The sequence below is a fragment of the Archocentrus centrarchus genome, chromosome 22 (assembly GCF_007364275.1).
Source record: "Archocentrus centrarchus isolate MPI-CPG fArcCen1 chromosome 22, fArcCen1, whole genome shotgun sequence".
In the NCBI taxonomy this organism is placed as follows: domain Eukaryota; kingdom Metazoa; phylum Chordata; class Actinopteri; order Cichliformes; family Cichlidae; genus Archocentrus; species Archocentrus centrarchus.
In genome coordinates, this window is record NC_044367.1 from 536,669 (window position 1) to 555,433 (window position 18,765).

Consider the following 18,765-nt stretch of genomic DNA (forward strand, 5'->3'; position numbering starts at 1 on the left):
ATTGGTCACATGTTCCAACATTCTAACCAAAACAAGACGCTCACCGGGCTGGTAAGTCACACAGGAAATCAAACGGGCCGAGGCCTCCTAGGGACATGGCTGAGACAAATACTGCAGATTAAAATTAAAATTGAGAGATTAAATTTACTAATATTATTCTGAACATGGTCATCAGCTCATTACGTCAGAAAGAGAGTTTGCTGCATCTGACCAATCAGAGCAGACAAGAGAGCAGCTGATTTCACAAATGAAGAGAAAACAATGCTGAAAGCAGCACGAGTGTGAGTGTGTGAGGAAAGGTGCTGTACAGCACTTTTCTACGGCCATGTGACTGTCATCCACCTGCAGGTGGCGCCGCAGAGCTCTGATGGCATATTTAAAAAGGTTTTCTATTTATAACGAGGCATCCTGGTGATTTTCCTTTGGTGGAGAGCCAAAGTTGCTGAAATGCATGAAAAGCCCAGAACAGATTTCTTTAAAACAATTCCAGAAATTAAAATGTTGGCTCTAAAGCTCTGTCATCTTATTTTGAAAGTGCAGTTGCTGATAACCATCAGGCTCTGGTTCTTCCTGTTTACTTACCATGGGCTGATCTGGTTCCCAGACCCTTGTCCCACAGTCAGACTCCTCCTCTGCCTTGTTTGACTGCAGCCGGTGATGGTGGTCCTGTAAGCAGAACCTGCAGCAGGTGGAGAACCAGGACCAGCAACATGCAGCAGAGACGGCCCGTACTCATAGATTCAAGAAAGCATCTCGTTTTGGGGGACGGTTTATTGGGGGGGTTTGTCGTCACCCTGCCGGGTGGGGGGGCAGCCTACTTCAACTTTGTGAACATGCTAGGTCACAGGGAATTACCCTGTGACCTAGCATGTTCAAATTCGCACCATAGATGCATCTATTAAAAATCTCAGCAGCCTTGACCTCAAGGTCAGAGGTCAAGTTTTGAAAATCTTGTGAAAGCTTGAGAACGAACATGTTTAAATCCATTCCGTAGCTGCATCTGTTAAACATCTTGGCTGACTTAGTTGTTACATAATGAACCAATAACAGACAGTGACAGTATTCTCAGTGGTTTATATCTGTTATGATTTCAGGATTTCTTCTTCCTGGTTCTCACTCAGCCATTTGCTTTTGAACTGATGTGGTGAATAAAGTCACTGAGGCTCAAATGCATCCAATAAGATCTCTGAGACCTGTAATTATGTGTGAATGTAAATATGTGTTGTAGAGCTGGTGCTTCAGGGGATTTATGCCCAGCTGCTGCTGTTTCCTGTTTCAGACCTCCTCTGTAAACCAGAGATGTTTGTGTGAGAGATCCCAGTCTGACACCAACAACCGTGCCACGTTCACAGTCACTTTTTAAAAAATAAATACTGTTGATGTAACAGTTTTTGGTTTTATCAGTAATCAATACTGAAAGGTTCCTTTCTGTGAGAAATCTCCAGGAGATCTTTGGATTCCAAAGGAGATGATTAAAGTACATGTCAAATCCTTAGAAACACTTTCTAACCTGCTGCGAGCATCGTCACAGGTAGCAGCATATGGGCAGCACCATGTATGTTTGAGCTGTTTCTGCGCGTTCACTGGAGGAAACTACAAAAAAGTGCATTCTGGGTAAATTTCAGGCTCATAGCCTGCTCAGAATAAGTAAGACCAAGATCATCTTCATGTGTGACTCCTCCAGGGCTACAAAAAAATACACTTTACTGTGTTTATTTTACTATTATGTTTATTTTCCATTCTGTTGCTTATAATTCATTGTTAAAAAAAACAAACCTGGAAAAAAATCTTCCGCTTTTGTCCCACCCACCGCTCTCAGGATCTCGCTTCTGTTTGGTTACGATAAACGCCAATCAGCATTTAGTTCATTCGCTTCCTTGGTAACAGCCAGGAACCCGGAAGTTAACGTCTTGGCCGCGAAATATGAGCGGCGGCAGGAACATCTGTCCATCTGTGATGAAGAGGAGCGCAGCTGTGGAGGTGAAGCAGGTGATCGCGGCTCTCTGCAGGCTTCTGGCGGCCGCGGGTCTGGACTCGGTGCCCCCGCCGGAGGCCTTCAGACGGGCCAAGTTTGGAAACACAGTCCAGGTGAGTTCATCGGTCTGCGCGCGCCTACATAAAGCCGTGCCGCGTGCACTCACCGGCCTCTCTATTGGGTACACCGGTTCACCTCCTCATTAACACAAATATCTAATCAGCCAATGACACGGCAGCGCAGGCAGACAGGTGAAAACGACCTGAAGTTCAGAGTGAGGGAGAAAGGTGATTCCAGTGACTGAACGTGGCACGATTGTTGGTGTCAGACTGGGATCTCACACACAAACATCTCTGGTTTACAGAGAAGGTCTGAAACAGGAAACATCCAGCAGCAGTTCCCTGGGAGAAGATGCTTTTCAGAGGTCAGACTGCTTCCAGCTGATAGGAAGGCAACAGTAACTCAAATAACCACTCCAGGTATGCAGCTCACCGGGTGCCAGTCCTGTTAGCTGAGAACAGGAAACTGAGGCTACAATTTACACAGACTCACTAAAACTGCACAACAGAGAACTTTCTGCTGCAGCATTCAGATGGTAGGGTCAGAATCTGGTGTGAACACCATGAAAGCATGGCTCCATCCAGTTGTTCACGCTGCTGCTGGTAAACTGAGCAGCGTTTAAACACCACAGCCTACCTGAGTGTTGCTGACATGTCCATCCCTTTATGATCACATGTCACAAAGCTCAGATCATCTCAGACTGGTTCCTTGAACATCACAGTGAGCTCACTGTAGTCATTCTGCCTCCACAGTCACAGACCTCAGTCCAGCAGAGCACCTTTGGACGGCAGCGGCTGTGTGATGCTGTCATGAAAACATGAACCAAAGTCTCTGAGGAATGTTTCCAGCACCGTGTTGAATCTGAGCCATGAGGAATCAAAGCAGCTCTGAAGGCAAAATGAGGTCCAACCTGGTACTAGCAACGTGTGCCTAATGAAATGGCCAGCACGTGTATGTTCATATTGAGAGTCACGCGCACACATGATCCTTTCATATCAGGCATTCCATTTGTTCATATTCAGCGATTTGTAAGTCAGTGAACAGCCACATTTTTACACACAGGAAATGATCAAATTTGTAAAGCTGAACTTACAAATTTGTGCGTAAATGAACGCATCAGAACAACACACACAGATCACTGTTAACTGTAACTTTTAGTTTATGCTTGTAGATCATGTCATACACACTTATTTCTCTCCATGAGTGGACATTGCCATTGGTGAGATCAGATGAGCTGCTGCAGAGAAATCTTTCTCCATAAAGCGTAAACACTCAGAAAGATAACTCAGAGTCTCGGTGGGTTTCCAGGACGATCAGTTTTGGCAGCTGCTCGCCGACATCCTTCAGACCACCGGCATCGTTTCCCCCGACAGCGCAGAGCCAAGAGCAGGTCGGTGAACCACTGGGTTATGATGTTTGGGGGCGTTTCTTCATCTTTCTGCACCTTCATACATGAAATCAAACGCTAACTCTGCGCTGCTGTGATTGGTGTTTGTCCCTCTGCAGAGTGCAGGAAGCTGGTGGCCGTCGGCCTGTGGCAGAGTGGCTACCACGCTGACTGGATGTATGAGGACAAGGAAGGAGGTCATTTCTCCAGTCGGGATCTCCTCCTGGCGCTCGGCTGGCTGCTCGCTGCGGGAGCTCTGGAGAACGTGGTGATGAAGAGAGTGCAGAAACTGGACAGGACGCTGCTCACATGTACACCTGTGAGTACGATGGCAGCAGGCAGGTGAACCTCAGGCTGCGCCTGTGTGCTAACCTGTAATTTCCCTCTCTGTCAGGTGAAGCCCCACTTTTCTGCTGACCTCTGGATAGACTCCGCCTCCCTGAGGAGACTCCAGTGGCTCATTGGCTGCCTGAGACATGAGAGACGGATGCTGCTGTCGATGCTGCAGGAGCAAACCCGAGCGCTCCATGCTGTGAGGAAACCTTCCCTTTAGTGTTCTGTTCACTAAACCAGACAGCACCAGCCTGAAGGTGAATGAACTGTTGAACAAACTGTGTTCTCAGGTTCTTTCTGCCAGCGTCGCCTCTGCTGCGCCGGCCTCCTCTGATCAGATCTCTGCAGCACTCAAAGAGGTACGGCTTTAATACCACACTCTGTAAATGAAAGATGGATGCAGCTTCCAGTGATGAACTGCCTTAAACATGCATTCTCTCTAGTATTCAGCAGGGGGCGCCTCTTCTGAAGCCTGATTGTATAAATGTGAGAAAATGAGCGTCCTGCTCAGCTGATCTCTGAGCTCAGTGAACTGTTTACTGACGAGTTTATAGCCTCAGTCGCTGCTTTCAGGTCCAACTGAATAAAACATGGAGTTTATTTTGATCTTGTCGATCACACAGTATTGATTAAACATTAAACAGCAGCGCCTGATCCATCCACAGCACAGGTTAGTCATTAACACGTGGTTTGGAGTACTCGCTGTGAAAAAGTCCTGATCCTCAGCTTCGTGTCCATGCTGAGGGATTCTTTCCTGAAGGGTTCAGATATCTGGTGTCCGGGACACTGTGGGCTTATGGGCTGCAATTACACTGTGAGTTTTTAAAAGCTGAGCTTAAAGACGTGCTGCACGTGAACACAGCTGATAAACAGGCCGACAGTGATGCCTGAACTGCAGTACGTTACGAAGTCGAGCGCCTCATCCAACGCCAGAGATGCTCGGACCAGAACCACTGTGGAACCAGCAGAAAACAGCTGCAAGAGTAAAGTGTGTGCTTCTGTTGTAGGAGTGTGTTTGTGTGCGGCAGCTGTGCGACCTCCTGGAAGCTTATCTGAAGTGGAAACAGGTTGAGGAAGTCTTCTGGACCTGGATGGTGTGTTTTTGGATCTCAGAAATTTATCACTGACATGAATTTAGCAGAGAGTGACTGAGAGTGACCAGTTGAGTGTGTGTGTGTGTGCGCGCGTGCGTGCGCGCGATTGTAGGACAGCGTTGTGGACTTCCATCTGAAAGATCCTGTCACCAGGAGGCCAAAACATCCACCCAATGAGAGTCCGGGAGTGTGTTGTCATGGAAACAGTGGACTGGAGAAGCTGGAGGAGATGCTGCTTAGGCTGTCCACAGCTCAGGTGAGCACCACACACTGGTCATCCAACACAGGTCATCAAACAGTCCTGACTTTGAGTCACTCATGTTGGATTTAAAGATTTAAAGACACAAATTTACTATCAGCTGATTCGTATCCATGGAATCAATATACCTTAAAGGGTGAAAAAATTCAGTGTTTGGAGGCTGAACAGAAACATTTTGCTGCTCACAGCAGAGGCCACAGTTTGAGTCCTACATGGGACAGAAAGTATTCAGCTACTCGTGGTTCAGGGTTAAAACACATTTACCACTTTTTGCTGAGTCGTGCTGATTCTTGGAGAATCTGGAGACATGCTTGTTCCCAAAAACAGGGAAGAAAGGTCCACAGATGTTGTCTAAAGTCAAGTCAGGGCTGTGGGCTCTTCTTCAGACATTTCCCATGATTCTTTGGTGCTCAGGGCTTTACTCAGCATGTAGGTAGCTGCTGCTACATCATGTGACTACATCCAGCATAAAGGGAGCCGACTGCATTTCAATTTTCATTTTGAATTTTATTTTTAAAGCACAGCACTCGTCTCAGAGTGCTTCCTACTACCTAAGGCAAAGACAGCATGCAGTATCCCAACAATCAGCACTTGATGACCACAGGGAGGAAGCAGGAAGTAGTATTAATTAGCTTTTCAGCATGATATTGAGACGGGATGTTTCTGAGTTTAGAGATGTTGATCAGATAAAAAAGGCAGTCCTGTTTGTTTAATATGTGCATTGAAGGACATCATGATCAGAAATGACTCCAAGATTCCTGCAGTTTAGGTGATTTGAATCATCATAGATAATTAAAGCTGGGTATGACCTGCATCTGGGTGTTTGCTAATAAAATTACCTCTAAGGGAAGCATGTAGAGGGAGGAGCGTTCAGTCCTGGCCCCTGTGTGAGGGCCTGCCAGCTACGAAATATTAAACTGTGGCGTTTATGATATTTGTGCTCCTACAGAGAGAACAGAGGAGAGGAGGAGAAGCTGGTAAGGACAGAGAAGGAGACGAGAGGTTGCAGGGAGGGTGCGGCGCCTCCTCATCCCTCCCTCCTCTCCTCTCCTCCCTCCCGTCCTTGCCCTCCCTCCCACAGGTCTGCCGAGCGAGTCTCCGGCCGGAGGAGCCGCGGAGGTTCCCAGCAGGGGGCCCCTGCAGCCGGGCTGAGGCTCCAAACGAGCTCTCGGCGTCTGAGGCTGTGGAGCTGCTTCGTCATACAGAGGCTGTGCTGATGAAGAGGAGGGACAGACAGAGGCTGGCCAACAGGATGAAGCTGCAGGAGACGATCGGCAGGCTGGATGAACTGGTGCTGATTCCACCGTGAACTTTGAGTTTGAACTGGATGAACTGGTGCAGGTTTGTGATGGTGGATATGAAGCTGTGAGGACGTTATCTTTGCTTTCTGTGCAAAATTATAAAAATCTGATGAGACTGAAGCAGCTGCTGCACAGAGGAGTCAGACATTAAAAGCATTTAATAAATAAAAACTGTCCCACCACATATCTAAATTTCACTGTGATAACTGGATTTGTTGGTCTGATAAATTAAATGTCATCAGTTTGAAGTCAAACAGAAACTACGGACGTCAAAAACATCATTTACATATTTATTCATTCATCGACACAAAGTAATTTTCAGCAGAACCAAAAAAAGTCACTTCAAATTTAAACATTACAAAAATCTGCACGGACCAGATTCAAGCTTCGGTGTCTTCTGTTCATCTGCGGGAGTTTCGTGGCGAACGAGCTGCGGCTCCGCGATCATCACGAATTCACCACCAGCAGTTTCTGCATGTATGAGTTGAGCCACTTCTGCCTCTCCATGGAGGTGAGCAGCTTGCTCTTCTCCCTGAAAGCGGCGTCGTCGGCCACCACCAGGTTCCTCTTCTCCATCCCGGCTCCCGGAGACGACCATTCGACGGGCCACGCCCCCTCCACGCTACAGGTAATCACACAGAAAACAACACGGATGTTAGGTCAGGGCCACCGAGGGGATTTAAAATGCAAAAGGGGCAGGTGAGTTTACACATTTCAAATATGTGCTCATCAATAAGTTTCTTATAAGTTCAAATATGTGAATTTTTCCAGATAACTGAAAAGTGGAGGAATGTTCCAATCTTCAGTGTTTTTTCCCTAAATAAGCCGTTTGTTTCATGGGAAGTTACCATAGTAAACTTAACATTTTTCTCCTGGTAAATCAGCCTGTTTCTCAATTATTGTTTTTCCCCATAAAATTTCCATTTTTCCATGTAAATTGTCCGGTGTTTTTCTTGTGAATTTGCCTGTTTTTATAGTAAATTTGCAGCTTTAATCTAAAAAATTCTCAGATGTTTTCCTCTGAATATTTACCCCCTTCTCTCAGTTCATCATTGATTGTAGTTAAACTCACATCAAACATAAACTGCTTCATTTAAAGCCTTTAAAGGAAAGATTGAAACCGGAGTACTCGCAGGAAACCTTTGCACACACGGGGAAAACATGTAAACTCTTTCCTCGTTACAGTGATCCAGAAACTTCCTGTACCGCCATTTCCGCCTCTTTAAGCCAACCTAAACGCTCCTGAGCCCGCTCCTCACCCTCAGCACCCTTCATCAGGCCCTATTCTGCTTTAGCAGCCTGCACTAAAGTCCTTCAGGGCTCAGGTGCAGTGCATTTCTGGCTGCATGTGTGTGAGGTAGATCCTCCTGCGACTCTGATAATGACCAGCGTTTATAAAATGAGCTTCATGTTTTCTTTAGGCAGCAGCTGAGACTCATGAGGAGGCTCACAGACTTCTATCCAATCAGACCGCTTCTTACAGCCAGAGGAGTTGCAGCTTTAAAGTGCTTCACCTGGCTCTGCTGCCTCTGTCTTTTATATACAGTCTGGTATTTCATTAGAAACAGCTGTACCTTGTCTCCGCCCCCTCAGGAGCAAATAGCCACGCCTCCCTCATCAGCCCAGAGTTGCTGTTGGCAGCCGCTCTGAGGCCGGGTGCTGACATCATCTGAATGCTCCAATCACGGAGTGAGATGGAAGGATAGAGGACGTCCCAGTCAACTCGTTTGTGTTCCTCGGAATCATCCGAGCTTCTGCAATCAGAGGTCACAGACAGACAAGAATATAACATACATAATTTCATCAACATTTAACGTGTCAGTCACACAGACTTCTGTATAAACAGGACAAATGAGCGTCCGTCAGCAGCCATGAAGGAAGAAACTGTCCATCACTAAATCAGCTCCAGCCCAGGTGATGATGATGCTGCAGCTCACTGCCTGAGGTCAGGGATCAATAAGAGGCTGGATCAGCTGATTTATCCAGTGCATTTATTGATCCTGCAGCATTTTGAGTGTGGATTAGGAAAGTCTTCCTTGCTTCAGTGTGTGACAGATCATCTGTTCAGTGCTCAGTGGGAGTTTGAAAAGCACCTGAGAGGTAGTCGAGGCTGAGGGAAGCCAGACGTCACCAAGATCATACCCAGAATGCAAAGCAGCAGGACGGGCGGTCGGGGAAAAACAGGAAGCCGAGACATCCTGAAACCAAGCAGAAGAGGAAATTTTACAGTTTCATGAAACCTGTTTTGATCTCATGAGTATGAAATAAAGAAAAAACTACTTTTGTGTTCAGGGTTGCAGCGCCTCCTGTGGTGGATGGTGGTCACTGATGGAGGCCTCCTCAAACGAGCCCCCCATGAAACAGGATGAGAGGAGCTCATAATTCACATGCACAGTGAACAGTTTGATTCATTCATCACAGAGTGTGACTGCAGGTGCTTGTGTGGCAGATTTAAAGCAGAATAAATGAAAGTGCTGCTGTGGCTCAGCTCAAAGTTTAATACGACTTAAGCTGTCAGAGAAGAAAACATCAGATTTGATGGAGAATTCCCTCAAAATGGCCAAAACCTACAGAAACTCCAGCTTATGAGTGATGAATTGAGTCACTATTCAGGGTCTGTGCTGAAAAGGACAGAAAAACACTTCAGATTCCATCCAGCATTTCTGGGCCAAACGATGAACTCACCAACCTGATTTAGCCCAAAAATGAACATCTGGGATCAACCCTCACACCACCTCCCGCTGTCATGAAGTTCTGTCTTACAGTAAATCTAAGAACAGGTGAAGGATTGAACATTTTTAGCTTCCTTTGCTGACGCTTTAAGCTGCACCCTAACCCTTTAATCCAGACCTACCTGGGCAGCTTTGATTAAATCATCAGTTACATGTGAGACTGAGCAGAGAAATGATTCCAGCCTCTGCAAACCATTCATATGTGGAGTATTTACACATGAAAAAGGTGGAAAATCTTCACTTTGTGAATATGAAACGTGTGTGATGAGAAGTCATGTTCAGGTGGATGAAGATGAGGAGAGTGAGGAAGTCACAGATGAAATGTGGCTGCAGCTGCTCGGTGCTTCCTCCTGTCTCAGAACTCTCAGATCAGGACATTTTCTCTCAGAAACACCGAGAATCACCCAAAGCTGCTTCTTCCACATTTATGGACTCTACTGCCTTTTGTTTCCGTTAGACTCAGTGACACAGTGGCTGAGATCAATGATCTAGACATGAGCAGGAATCTTACTGAGATGTCAAAGTCCAGGCAGGTTAATAATATTCATTATTATTATTAACAGGTGGTAGCTGCACATTTCATCGGGTTACTTTTCAAACAAAAAGGCTGAAAATCAGCCTGAATGATATGAAACAAAAGTAAACTGTCAGCTTTATACATTTTCCTTAATAATAAACACATTTGCATCATAAACTGATTTAAAAAAAATCTCCAGAATGAATGAAATTAAGTTTCTAAAGAATCGCTGGAATCTGCCGGCCCTCGGGTCATTTTCAGTCTGTGATTGTTACAGTGGAGTCTGCCAGTCACAGACCGTAAAATAATTCAGAAACTCTTCATACCACAGTTTACTGATAAAACCAGCGCTGTCAAACATATGGCCCATGGGCCAAAACCAGCCCACTAAAGAGTCCAGTCAGGCCCATCAGATGGCTTTGAAAGAGTGTGAAAGCTGCACAGACGCGATAAGGCGATGAGGCTGATCTGAGTCACATAAGAGCCAAACTTTTAGCTGCAGTCTGACGGAGCTGGAACTATAAAATGATGCATTATTGCTGTTTTCCTTTCAGCTCAGTCGACCCAAGCCGGTAAATTCAGCGGCTCAGAGGTCTGATGAGGAGCCACGACCTGCCGAGCCTCCCTGAGCCAACATCACAGTCTGACTGCAGGTTTGAGCTTTCATCATTCCTGCTCCTCGACTCGCATTTCCCTTCTTTCATCTTTCTCAAGGTGAAGCTTCATCATCCTGTTCATATGTGGAGGGTGAAAGTGTTGCACCTCAGTGAGTCCCTCAGTGGACAGATTTTTACACTTTAACTATGTTTCAATCGTTTTACTAATTAAGGTTAAGGCTACAGTACAGCTCAGCGTTGCTCTCATTTATCTGTCAGAGCTGCAGGTGCCCTGACCTCTGGGTTAGGGCATTAATCATCAGTCCTCCAGCTCCTTATTTCTCAGCAGGCTGGGTCGCTGCTGTGAAAGATTTCTCCAAACCAAGTCGAGCAGGCTCTGCTGGTTTTTAGAGGCTTTGCGGCCGTTATCGCTCCATCTGCACAAATGCCTCATTTTGTTTTTCTAACATTTAAGCACATTATTACAGAAGCTGCTGACATTATACTGACACAGGTGCTGCTTTCTGTCACTGGTGTTGGCAATTTTAAAGACTTTTATTAAATATTATCACTCTCCTCACTCTCTTCAGCACGTGTCTGAATAATAATGATGATGCAACAAATCAGGAAATTTTGTTTTCGTTCAGGTGTGATTATATTACATCATTACAGCTGTAATCATTTATATCTTAACCTTTCACAGCAACAAAATTCAGTGGCTGTAAAATTATCAAATATGGCACATTTTATTAGAAGTGACAGAAAACACACACAGTAACAGCACTGACACAATGAACCATCCAGGGACGCATACACACTCAGCTTAGACACAGCACGGTGGCGTGGTGGTTAGCACTGCTGCCTCACAGCTGGAATAACATCTAGAAGGTCTGGGTTTGAGTCCACCTTGGCCTGGGCCTCTCGCTGTGTGGAGTTTGTATGTTCTCCTGTGTGGGTTTCCTCCCACAGTCCAAAGACATGCAGTTACTGGGGTTAAGTTAATTGGTCACTCTAAATTATGAATGGCTGTGTCTCTCTGTGTTAGCCCTGTGACAGGTTGGTGACCTGTACAGGGTGTACCCTGCCTCTTACCCTATGATAGCTGGGACAGGCTCCAGCTCCCTCGCAACCCTGAACAGGAGAAGCAGATGGATTAATATTTTGCGCAAAAAAGAGCTGTAAACAATTTTTGATAACGTTTTTATGTGTATGTGTGTGTGTGTGTGTTTGTGTGTGGTGGGGGGGTCGCTGGTGGTGTTACCAATAGAGACGAGAACACCAGCGACAACAGGCTTTCTATACGGCATCGAACCACAGGCTGTCAGTCAGGGTGCACTCACAAAATGATGTCATTCAATCCACATGCATTCAGTTTTTACAGTAACGTGAGTCACACATATGAAATTATGACATAAAAGAGGAAAATTCAGATAAATGCAAAGAGACAGCATGAGACGCTTTACAAGAAGTACGTGACAGGAAGTGGATTGATGACATCACTGTGGCCATTTCTTTCTTTTCTTACACGGTGGCACTCATTTTCTCATAGTTTATTAGTTTTGTGATGTTTATCATACATTTGAGATTTATATTTACAGTATTGCATTTTAAATGATAAAAAAAAAAAATTATTTTTGACCCACCACCACTACTTTACCCTACCTGCTGTACCCTCCCCACTGTCCCTGACTGTGGGGATGAGTGCGGACTAATATATAACTGATTAAAAAGCAAATAGTGTCAAACTGCTAACATTTTCTTTGAAAGAGTTTTGAAAGTCAAATATTTCTGTAAAGGTCAGGGGTGGAAAAACGGACGTTTCCACCCAACAAACCTCCATCCGTCTTTCCAAGCGAAGCAGCGACCTCAGGTTGTGGGGGGGGGAGAAGGACACTCAATAGTTCAAACAAGTAAGTTCACCATGCAATGAGCAGACTTCACACAGACACAGGAAACAGCACCAAAGTGTTGTTCATGTGTGTCTGGAACTACAGGTGTGTGGCTGTTGTGTTTGTTTAGTTTAGTGAAAAATCAAAAACATGTGTGTTTGCATTTCTAACAAAAATCTGAGAAAAAGTTCCTGCTTTGTAAGATGCACTGTGATTGGATCTCTGGAATAAAACGTCATTACGCCGTCGCGCCTCCACCAGTTTGGTCTTGAAGGACGATGTTGATGTTTCCACCATGTTTGCTGGGATATGGGTGCAAATGGACGCTTCATGCTGGACTGAATGCGGGAGCCAAAGAGTTTGACGGCCCCGTGATGAACTAACCTGCACCCTTACAGAGCTTCGTGCAGACGTGCTGTTCAAAGATGCTTGTAAGCCAGAAGTTTGGTGGGTTCTTACCTGCTCCTCAGGTGTTGGCGTGTCTCTTCAGAGCTGGATTGGATGTCGGCCGTCGCTCAGGAAGAGAAATGAACCTAAAAAGAAACCGAGCAGAGCTGCAGAGGAAGCTTCTGTGCCCGTTGGAGCTGCTCTGGTGTCTGCTTCCTGTAAGCAGAATAAAGTTTGGGTAAAAACAAAATGGATTCCTCCTCGTCCGTCTTGATGCTTCTCTGTGTGCAGATGAACGGTGATCTTTCATACTTATATACACCTTACACTGGAGGGCTTTAGCCCCCCTCAGTCAACCCCCCCATACACAATGAAACCTGTACACCCCTCAGGAGATCAATCCAGCTCTGGGTTTAGTGCTGAGGACACCGCTGCTGGGAGCGTTAGCTTGTTAGTGTCCCGTTTCAAAGACAGTGACTAACAGTTCACCGCGCTGTTGCAGAGGGCCAGCATCTTATTACTGACAGTCATTACAGAGCTGCTGTGTGTGTGTATACGTGCAGGAGTGTTCATTCATGCCAAACAATGGACAAAAGAAGCAGTCTTATAGGACGAGGGAGATGTGCTCGGAGCTGGAGTCCACTGTGGAATAACAAGAAAAAATAAATCATCATGAAATACAGAAGCACATTAAACAAATAGCTGGGACTGAGTTAGTAACCGTGGAAACAAGAGAACAAACAAAATCCAGCAACAACAACTAACAAACTCATGTAAGGCAGGTTTGAGCTGAGTGTCGCTCCTCCAGGAACATAAGATCGTCAGACATTTAATGTTGGTTTATTTATGTACAGAAAAACAAAAGCTGAATAAACATAAACAAAAAGCAGTCTTTGTAAAAGGTTAAAAATCAACACGAGCCCAAAACTGTAAAACAGGAACAGAGATGCACAAACAGCAGAAACACACAGAGCTCATTAGCAAGGGAGACACAGGTGGGAACAATTAAGGTGGTGCAGATTGTTTACTTGCCCCATTCAATCTTCGAGCATCATGGGCAGGATTCTCTGTGGACTATGATGTTTGCAGATGATACTGTGATCTGCAGTGAGAGTAGGGAGCAGGTGGTGGAGAGCCTGGAGAGGTGGAGGTATGCTCTGGAGAGAAGAGGAATGAAAGTCAGTACAGGTGGAAAGGTGAAGATGCAAGGAGTAGAGGGAATGAAGGTGGATGAGTTTAAATACCTGGGGTCAACCATCCAAAGCAACAAACACAAGAGAGGTGAAGAAGAGCGTGCAGGCAGGGTGGAGTGGGTGGAGATGAGTGTCAGGGGTGATCTGTGACAGAAGGAGAGCAGCCAGAGTGACAGGGAAGGTTTACAGGATGGTAGTGATGGATGTTTGGAGACGGTGGCTCTGACACAAAGACAGGAGGGCGAGTTGAACGTGGCAGAGCTGAAGATACTCAGATCTTCACTGGAAGTGAGCAGGATGGACAGGATTAGGAATGAGTCCATCGGAGGGGCAGCTCAGAGTCAGAGCCTCTCGTCTGAGATGTGCGGAGGAGGGACGGTGGATATACTGAAGATGGAGCTGCCAGGCAGGAAGAGAAGAGGAGGACCTCAGAGGAGGTTCATGGATGTAGAAGAGATTGATGTGACAGGAGGATGCTGGGATAAATCTCAGCCTATCCTAGCATCCTCCATCCCAGCATGAGATGGAGGCAGCATGAGATGGAGGCAGATGATCCACAGCGGAGCTTTGGTGCCTAAGGGGGCACCAAAGCTCCGCTGTGGTGCCCCCTTAGGAGCAGCCGAAAGAAGAAGAAGACTTAAAGAGCTAATCTGTCCCGAGCTCGACACATCCTTAAGATCTTGTATTTCAGCAACCAGAGTGCAATCAAAGACCTTACAGCAGCACCAATCTGAGCTGATCCAGGTCAAAACTGTCACGGGTCAGTCCATAGTGCAGTATCACAAGGATGACACATAGCCTGGTTGAGGTGTTTGCTGAAGCATTGGCTCATCAACAGCGTTCAGCTGCCTCCCCGCTCTCATTAGCAACACTTTGGGCCCTTGAGCATTGCCGTTAACACCTCCCCCCATCACTCCAGCTGCCCCCTGCTCTGCATGTTGTGCCGTGTGTACTGTGTGTGATACATACTACATGAGTGATGGGTCCAAAGCAGAGATTGAGTTGCGCTGCATGTATACATGATGTGTGTTTGTGACAAATAAAGCTCCTCTGTTCTATTGGACAGAACAGTGTAGTACTCTAATACAAGTGGGTGAGCAGTGAGCATGAGTCAGATAGGTAGTAGGAGGGTGATTTACACTTGGCTGAGGACCATGATGATGATCAGCTGAGGGAGCATTCACAGCAGGAGTAATATGTTGTGTGTGTCTGACACCCCATTAGTGATTTGGTGGCTGGGTCCAAGTCAGCGGATGGGGCAGAGGCTGGTGAGGGCAGGGGATTTGGTTTTGAAGTATCAGCTGGTAAGATGAAAGGTGGCAGTAGGGCATTTGCAGAGCTCGTACTATTTTCTCTTAGCTGTGGACTTCTGTGGGTCTTCCTTTTGTTTTGGGGGCTGTTTTCCACGGCTGTGGGTCCTTCTCGTAATCACTGAGAGGTCTGGATGAGGTGAGTTCACTCTGTTGTCACCTGAGGAAAGCAGCAACGAGCAAATTTTTCTCTTATTGCATTTTCTTCTCTTTCTGACAGCGTTGCATTCATAAATGTTTAGTAGAGTCTCTCATGTCATTCGCAGCACGAGCTTCCTCATCTAATTGACATCTCTGTCTTTCTTTTTCCATGAGAAGGTCTTCCTCCTTTTCACTGTTCCTCAGCTAGTCTTTCCTCCATAATCTAAACTTCATGGAGGTGTGCAGCAAAGATAATCTCACAGCAGATCATTTGGGAGTTTATTCATTGCTTTGATTCATGTTTGTGCATGAACACACACGCCTGGCCTTCCCTACTCCTCCTCGTCCATGAAAAATGGCAGCAGCCCCTAATGACATCATCAACTACGGCAAGACCACCAAGAACAAATTGGCCAAATTGCTAACATATACAGTAAGGTGATTACAACTGCAATCATACCAATGAAAAGTTCAATATATGCAGGCTTTCTGACACTTTTGCCTTTTAGTGTTAACCACACAAACAGACATGTTTCAGTGTGTGTCCTCAGTCCAGGATCCATACAGAATAATTAGTTTATTTTAAATTAATCATCTTTTGGAGCTTCAGCTTCGTTACACAGGTCTGGAAACTGGTTGTCACAGTTAGGCTGTGTGGCAGGCAGGGTTGTAGGACGCAGTGGCAACAAACTTCACTTGCAGTGCTGTTTTGTTACTAAAGTTACTCAAATATATGAAAATACAAAATCCCCAAGTCCAGGCATGAACAAAGTCCACAATACAAAAGCCTGAATTAACAAAAAGGGGACAACTCAGAAAGGGCCACACACAGATGACAACGCAACAATGAACAGAAGAAAACTGAGTTTAAATACACACAAGGTAAGAAGGAGAGTGAAGACAGCAGGGAAGAACAGATGAACCAAATGAAACTAATAACACAAGGGAAGCAAAACTGAACATAAAGCACACAGGACAAGGGAACATCAAAATAAAACAGGAAGTGACCAACCACGACACAAACCAACCAAGACTTGACAGGAAAGGAATACACAAGAGAAAGGGGACAATGACACAGAGGGATAAACACACGGTGGAAGATGAGAAAAACAAGGGAAGACAGCAACAAATACAATAACTAAAAGCAGAATTCAGAAAATATAGCAAACTAAGAATCCAACTGTAAGCAAACTGAGAAACACAGCAGAAATACAACAAAAACAGAACTGCACAGAAAAAACACAAAACACTGGGCAAACAGCCCAGGACCATGACACCAGCTGACAACTGCCTGGCAACCATGGTTGCCTGGGAAAAAAGTGTATTCCCCAACTGGCTGTCAAGTAGTTACTGGCTGCCTGTAAGTAAAATCAGAGGGTGCTGCTCCAAAAACCTTCCTGAGATCGGCCTGGTTGCTGCAGTTTCCTGTAGTTTGGGAAGCACAACTTGTCTGCAAACACTCACCAACTGCTCTCCAAGCAGTAATGAAACCTGAAAAAGAGCAGTGCAAACTGAAAGCACAGAACGTGTGCCTTTAAAGTAAATGTTGTACATCAGCGCTACAATCAAGATGTCTCAAAGTTGCAACTTTTACTTTGAAAGAAAACGGGCACTGTTTCCTCTTTGCTTTGTTCACTACTACTCAGTGAGTAGCCGGTGAGTGTTTGCAGATAAGCAATCACTGTGTGTCTCTTTGCAACAGATTTCAGCCAGCAACCTTCAGCAATCACTCGGCAACCAGTTGGTGAATCGCGTTTCCCTAGCAAGTGATGGTTGCCCAGGGGTCGCCGCCTGGTCTTTAGGCCTGAGTGACTGAGGTCATAGATGTGTTTCAGCAAAGGTTCTACTCATGTTTAAACTTTTTGGCACATTCAGAACGTGTCATATATATACATCTGTTTTTGAATGAATTTGTGATCTAGCTTTTCTGCAAAAGGCAGCCAATTAGAAGAAAGCTGTCCTAACTGGGGAGGAGCTAGAACAACTTTTTTCAGACAGAGGATGAACTGAGGGGCTGCTCGTAGGATCAGTATCCTCTCATCGCCGATATCGACTGTGTTTCCAGTGCAAACATCTCCTGAGTTGGAGAAGGCTTTGAGTCCTAAAGCTCCCAGAAACTCTTCAGTCATCATCACTGTCAACCTTTCATCCAGCAGACCTTCTTCTCATCTCCATAGTTGGTACATTTCAATATTCACATCTAACATTTCAGATGCCATCATTTCATCATCTTCATTTCAGCACAGCTTTATAACCAGACTCTCTCTAGGACAGCCTGCATGAAGCATCTCTGGGAACCTCTTTGATTTGATACTCGCCGCTGAAGTGGTTTTAGTGCTGCATAGTAAACGTCTCCTGGACGCAGCTGTTCTGCTCCTGTTACGGTGACATTACAGAGGGTTTAGAGACCATCACCGTGTATAAAGACACCTCGTTAGCTTCAGAACTGCGTGTGTGCATTGTGTGTGTGCGTGTGTGTGTGCATGTGTGTGTGTTTGGTATTTTGGGTCATCAAACAACAGGAACAAGACAAAGGGTGAAAAGGAGGAGATTCTGACAGGAAGCTTGTCACCATTTAAGGAGCTTGTTATGGGCGCTGCTGGAAATAATGACCAGCAGACAGGAAGCAGGTGGTCTTAACAATCCTCCACAGAGGATAACAAGCACACAAAGCTTGAGTCACCTCGCTGTGCCTGTGCTCATCAGAAATCCCCGTCTGTGTCCCCATCACTGGATTCCTGTTGGAAATTATATTTAGACATTGATCAGATTCTGGAGAAATGTAGGTGAATCACTGTTTGGTGTTTTAAAGTCGTGTCGACTCTCTGTTCCTCTTCATGGACCGCTAACACTGTCTGCTTCACCTACAGAAGATTCAGAGAGGCCCTTTCTACACATGGATTTTTAGTGTAATTCACTTGCTGATTAATTTGATAATAGCACCATGCATGGCAACCATAATCCTGTGCACCTGGTGTGTGCATTTGTTTAGAAGCCATTTATTAATTAATTTATTGAGAACATCTTGAGAATTCAGCATTGAGACCAGCAGGTCCTGTCTTTGGAGTCTTTAAATGATTCATGAGCATGTGATGCTGTTTCCCGCTGCATCCTCTGTAACGTCCTGACTCATGTTTGAAGCCTGACATCATTGGCTGTGAGGGTGCTGCACTGTCAGCAGTTCTGATGCTTAATCAGTGCCAGATTTCCCGTCTTGTGTTAGTGAAAAATACATGTGTTAGAAATGAGGAACACAGGGCCTCGGTCAGTGACGCCCCGGTAACCACCAGCTGGGAGTCGCCAGCATGAACCTGGTTGGAAGAGGTATACAGTGCTGCACCAAAAGCCTCCATGCTGTGGCGCTGGTCACTCACAAATTGCCCTGTTGCCAGTAGTTTGCAAAGCCTGACCAACTGCAGAAAAGATGCAACACAAACTGGAAAAAGAAAACTTCACCTTCAAAGTAAAAGTTGTGAATTACTGCTGAAACCAGCGTGATGCAAAAGGCTCCACTTTAACTCATACAGCAAACAGTTTTTACAGTTTGTGACACACTTTTTCAAGTTTTACGCTCAGTGAGTAAACAGAGGT

The 18,765-nt window shown here is 45.6% G+C and overlaps 2 protein-coding genes across 3 annotated transcripts; one reads left to right on the forward strand and one right to left on the reverse strand.

Moving 5' to 3' along the window:
- Positions 1-1,893: 1,893 nt before the first annotated feature.
- Positions 1,894-6,613, forward strand: tedc1 (tubulin epsilon and delta complex 1). Of its 2 annotated transcripts, none has more exons than XM_030719490.1 (8): positions 1,894-2,088; positions 3,344-3,425; positions 3,542-3,741; positions 3,817-3,954; positions 4,046-4,114; positions 4,763-4,849; positions 4,962-5,105; positions 6,058-6,613. In XM_030719490.1, the coding sequence occupies exons 1-8, from the start codon at positions 1,924-1,926 to the stop codon at positions 6,415-6,417; spliced, it is 1,245 nt and encodes a 414-aa protein (XP_030575350.1). In that variant the 5' UTR covers positions 1,894-1,923; the 3' UTR covers positions 6,418-6,613. The 2 variants fall into 2 exon arrangements, with proteins under 2 accessions (XP_030575350.1, XP_030575351.1); XM_030719491.1 differs by lacking the exon at positions 1,894-2,088 and adding an exon at positions 2,791-2,986.
- A 196-nt stretch (positions 6,614-6,809) lies between these two features.
- On the reverse strand, positions 6,810-11,452 carry pth2 (parathyroid hormone 2). The gene is made up of 4 exons (XM_030719654.1): positions 11,347-11,452; positions 8,503-8,607; positions 7,984-8,163; positions 6,810-7,031 (listed from the first exon to the last, which is right to left on the reverse strand). Exons 2-4 carry the CDS (start codon positions 8,604-8,606, stop codon positions 6,857-6,859), a joined length of 459 nt encoding a protein of 152 aa, XP_030575514.1. The 5' UTR covers position 8,607; positions 11,347-11,452; the 3' UTR covers positions 6,810-6,856.
- Between the last annotated feature and the right edge of the window lie 7,313 nt (positions 11,453-18,765).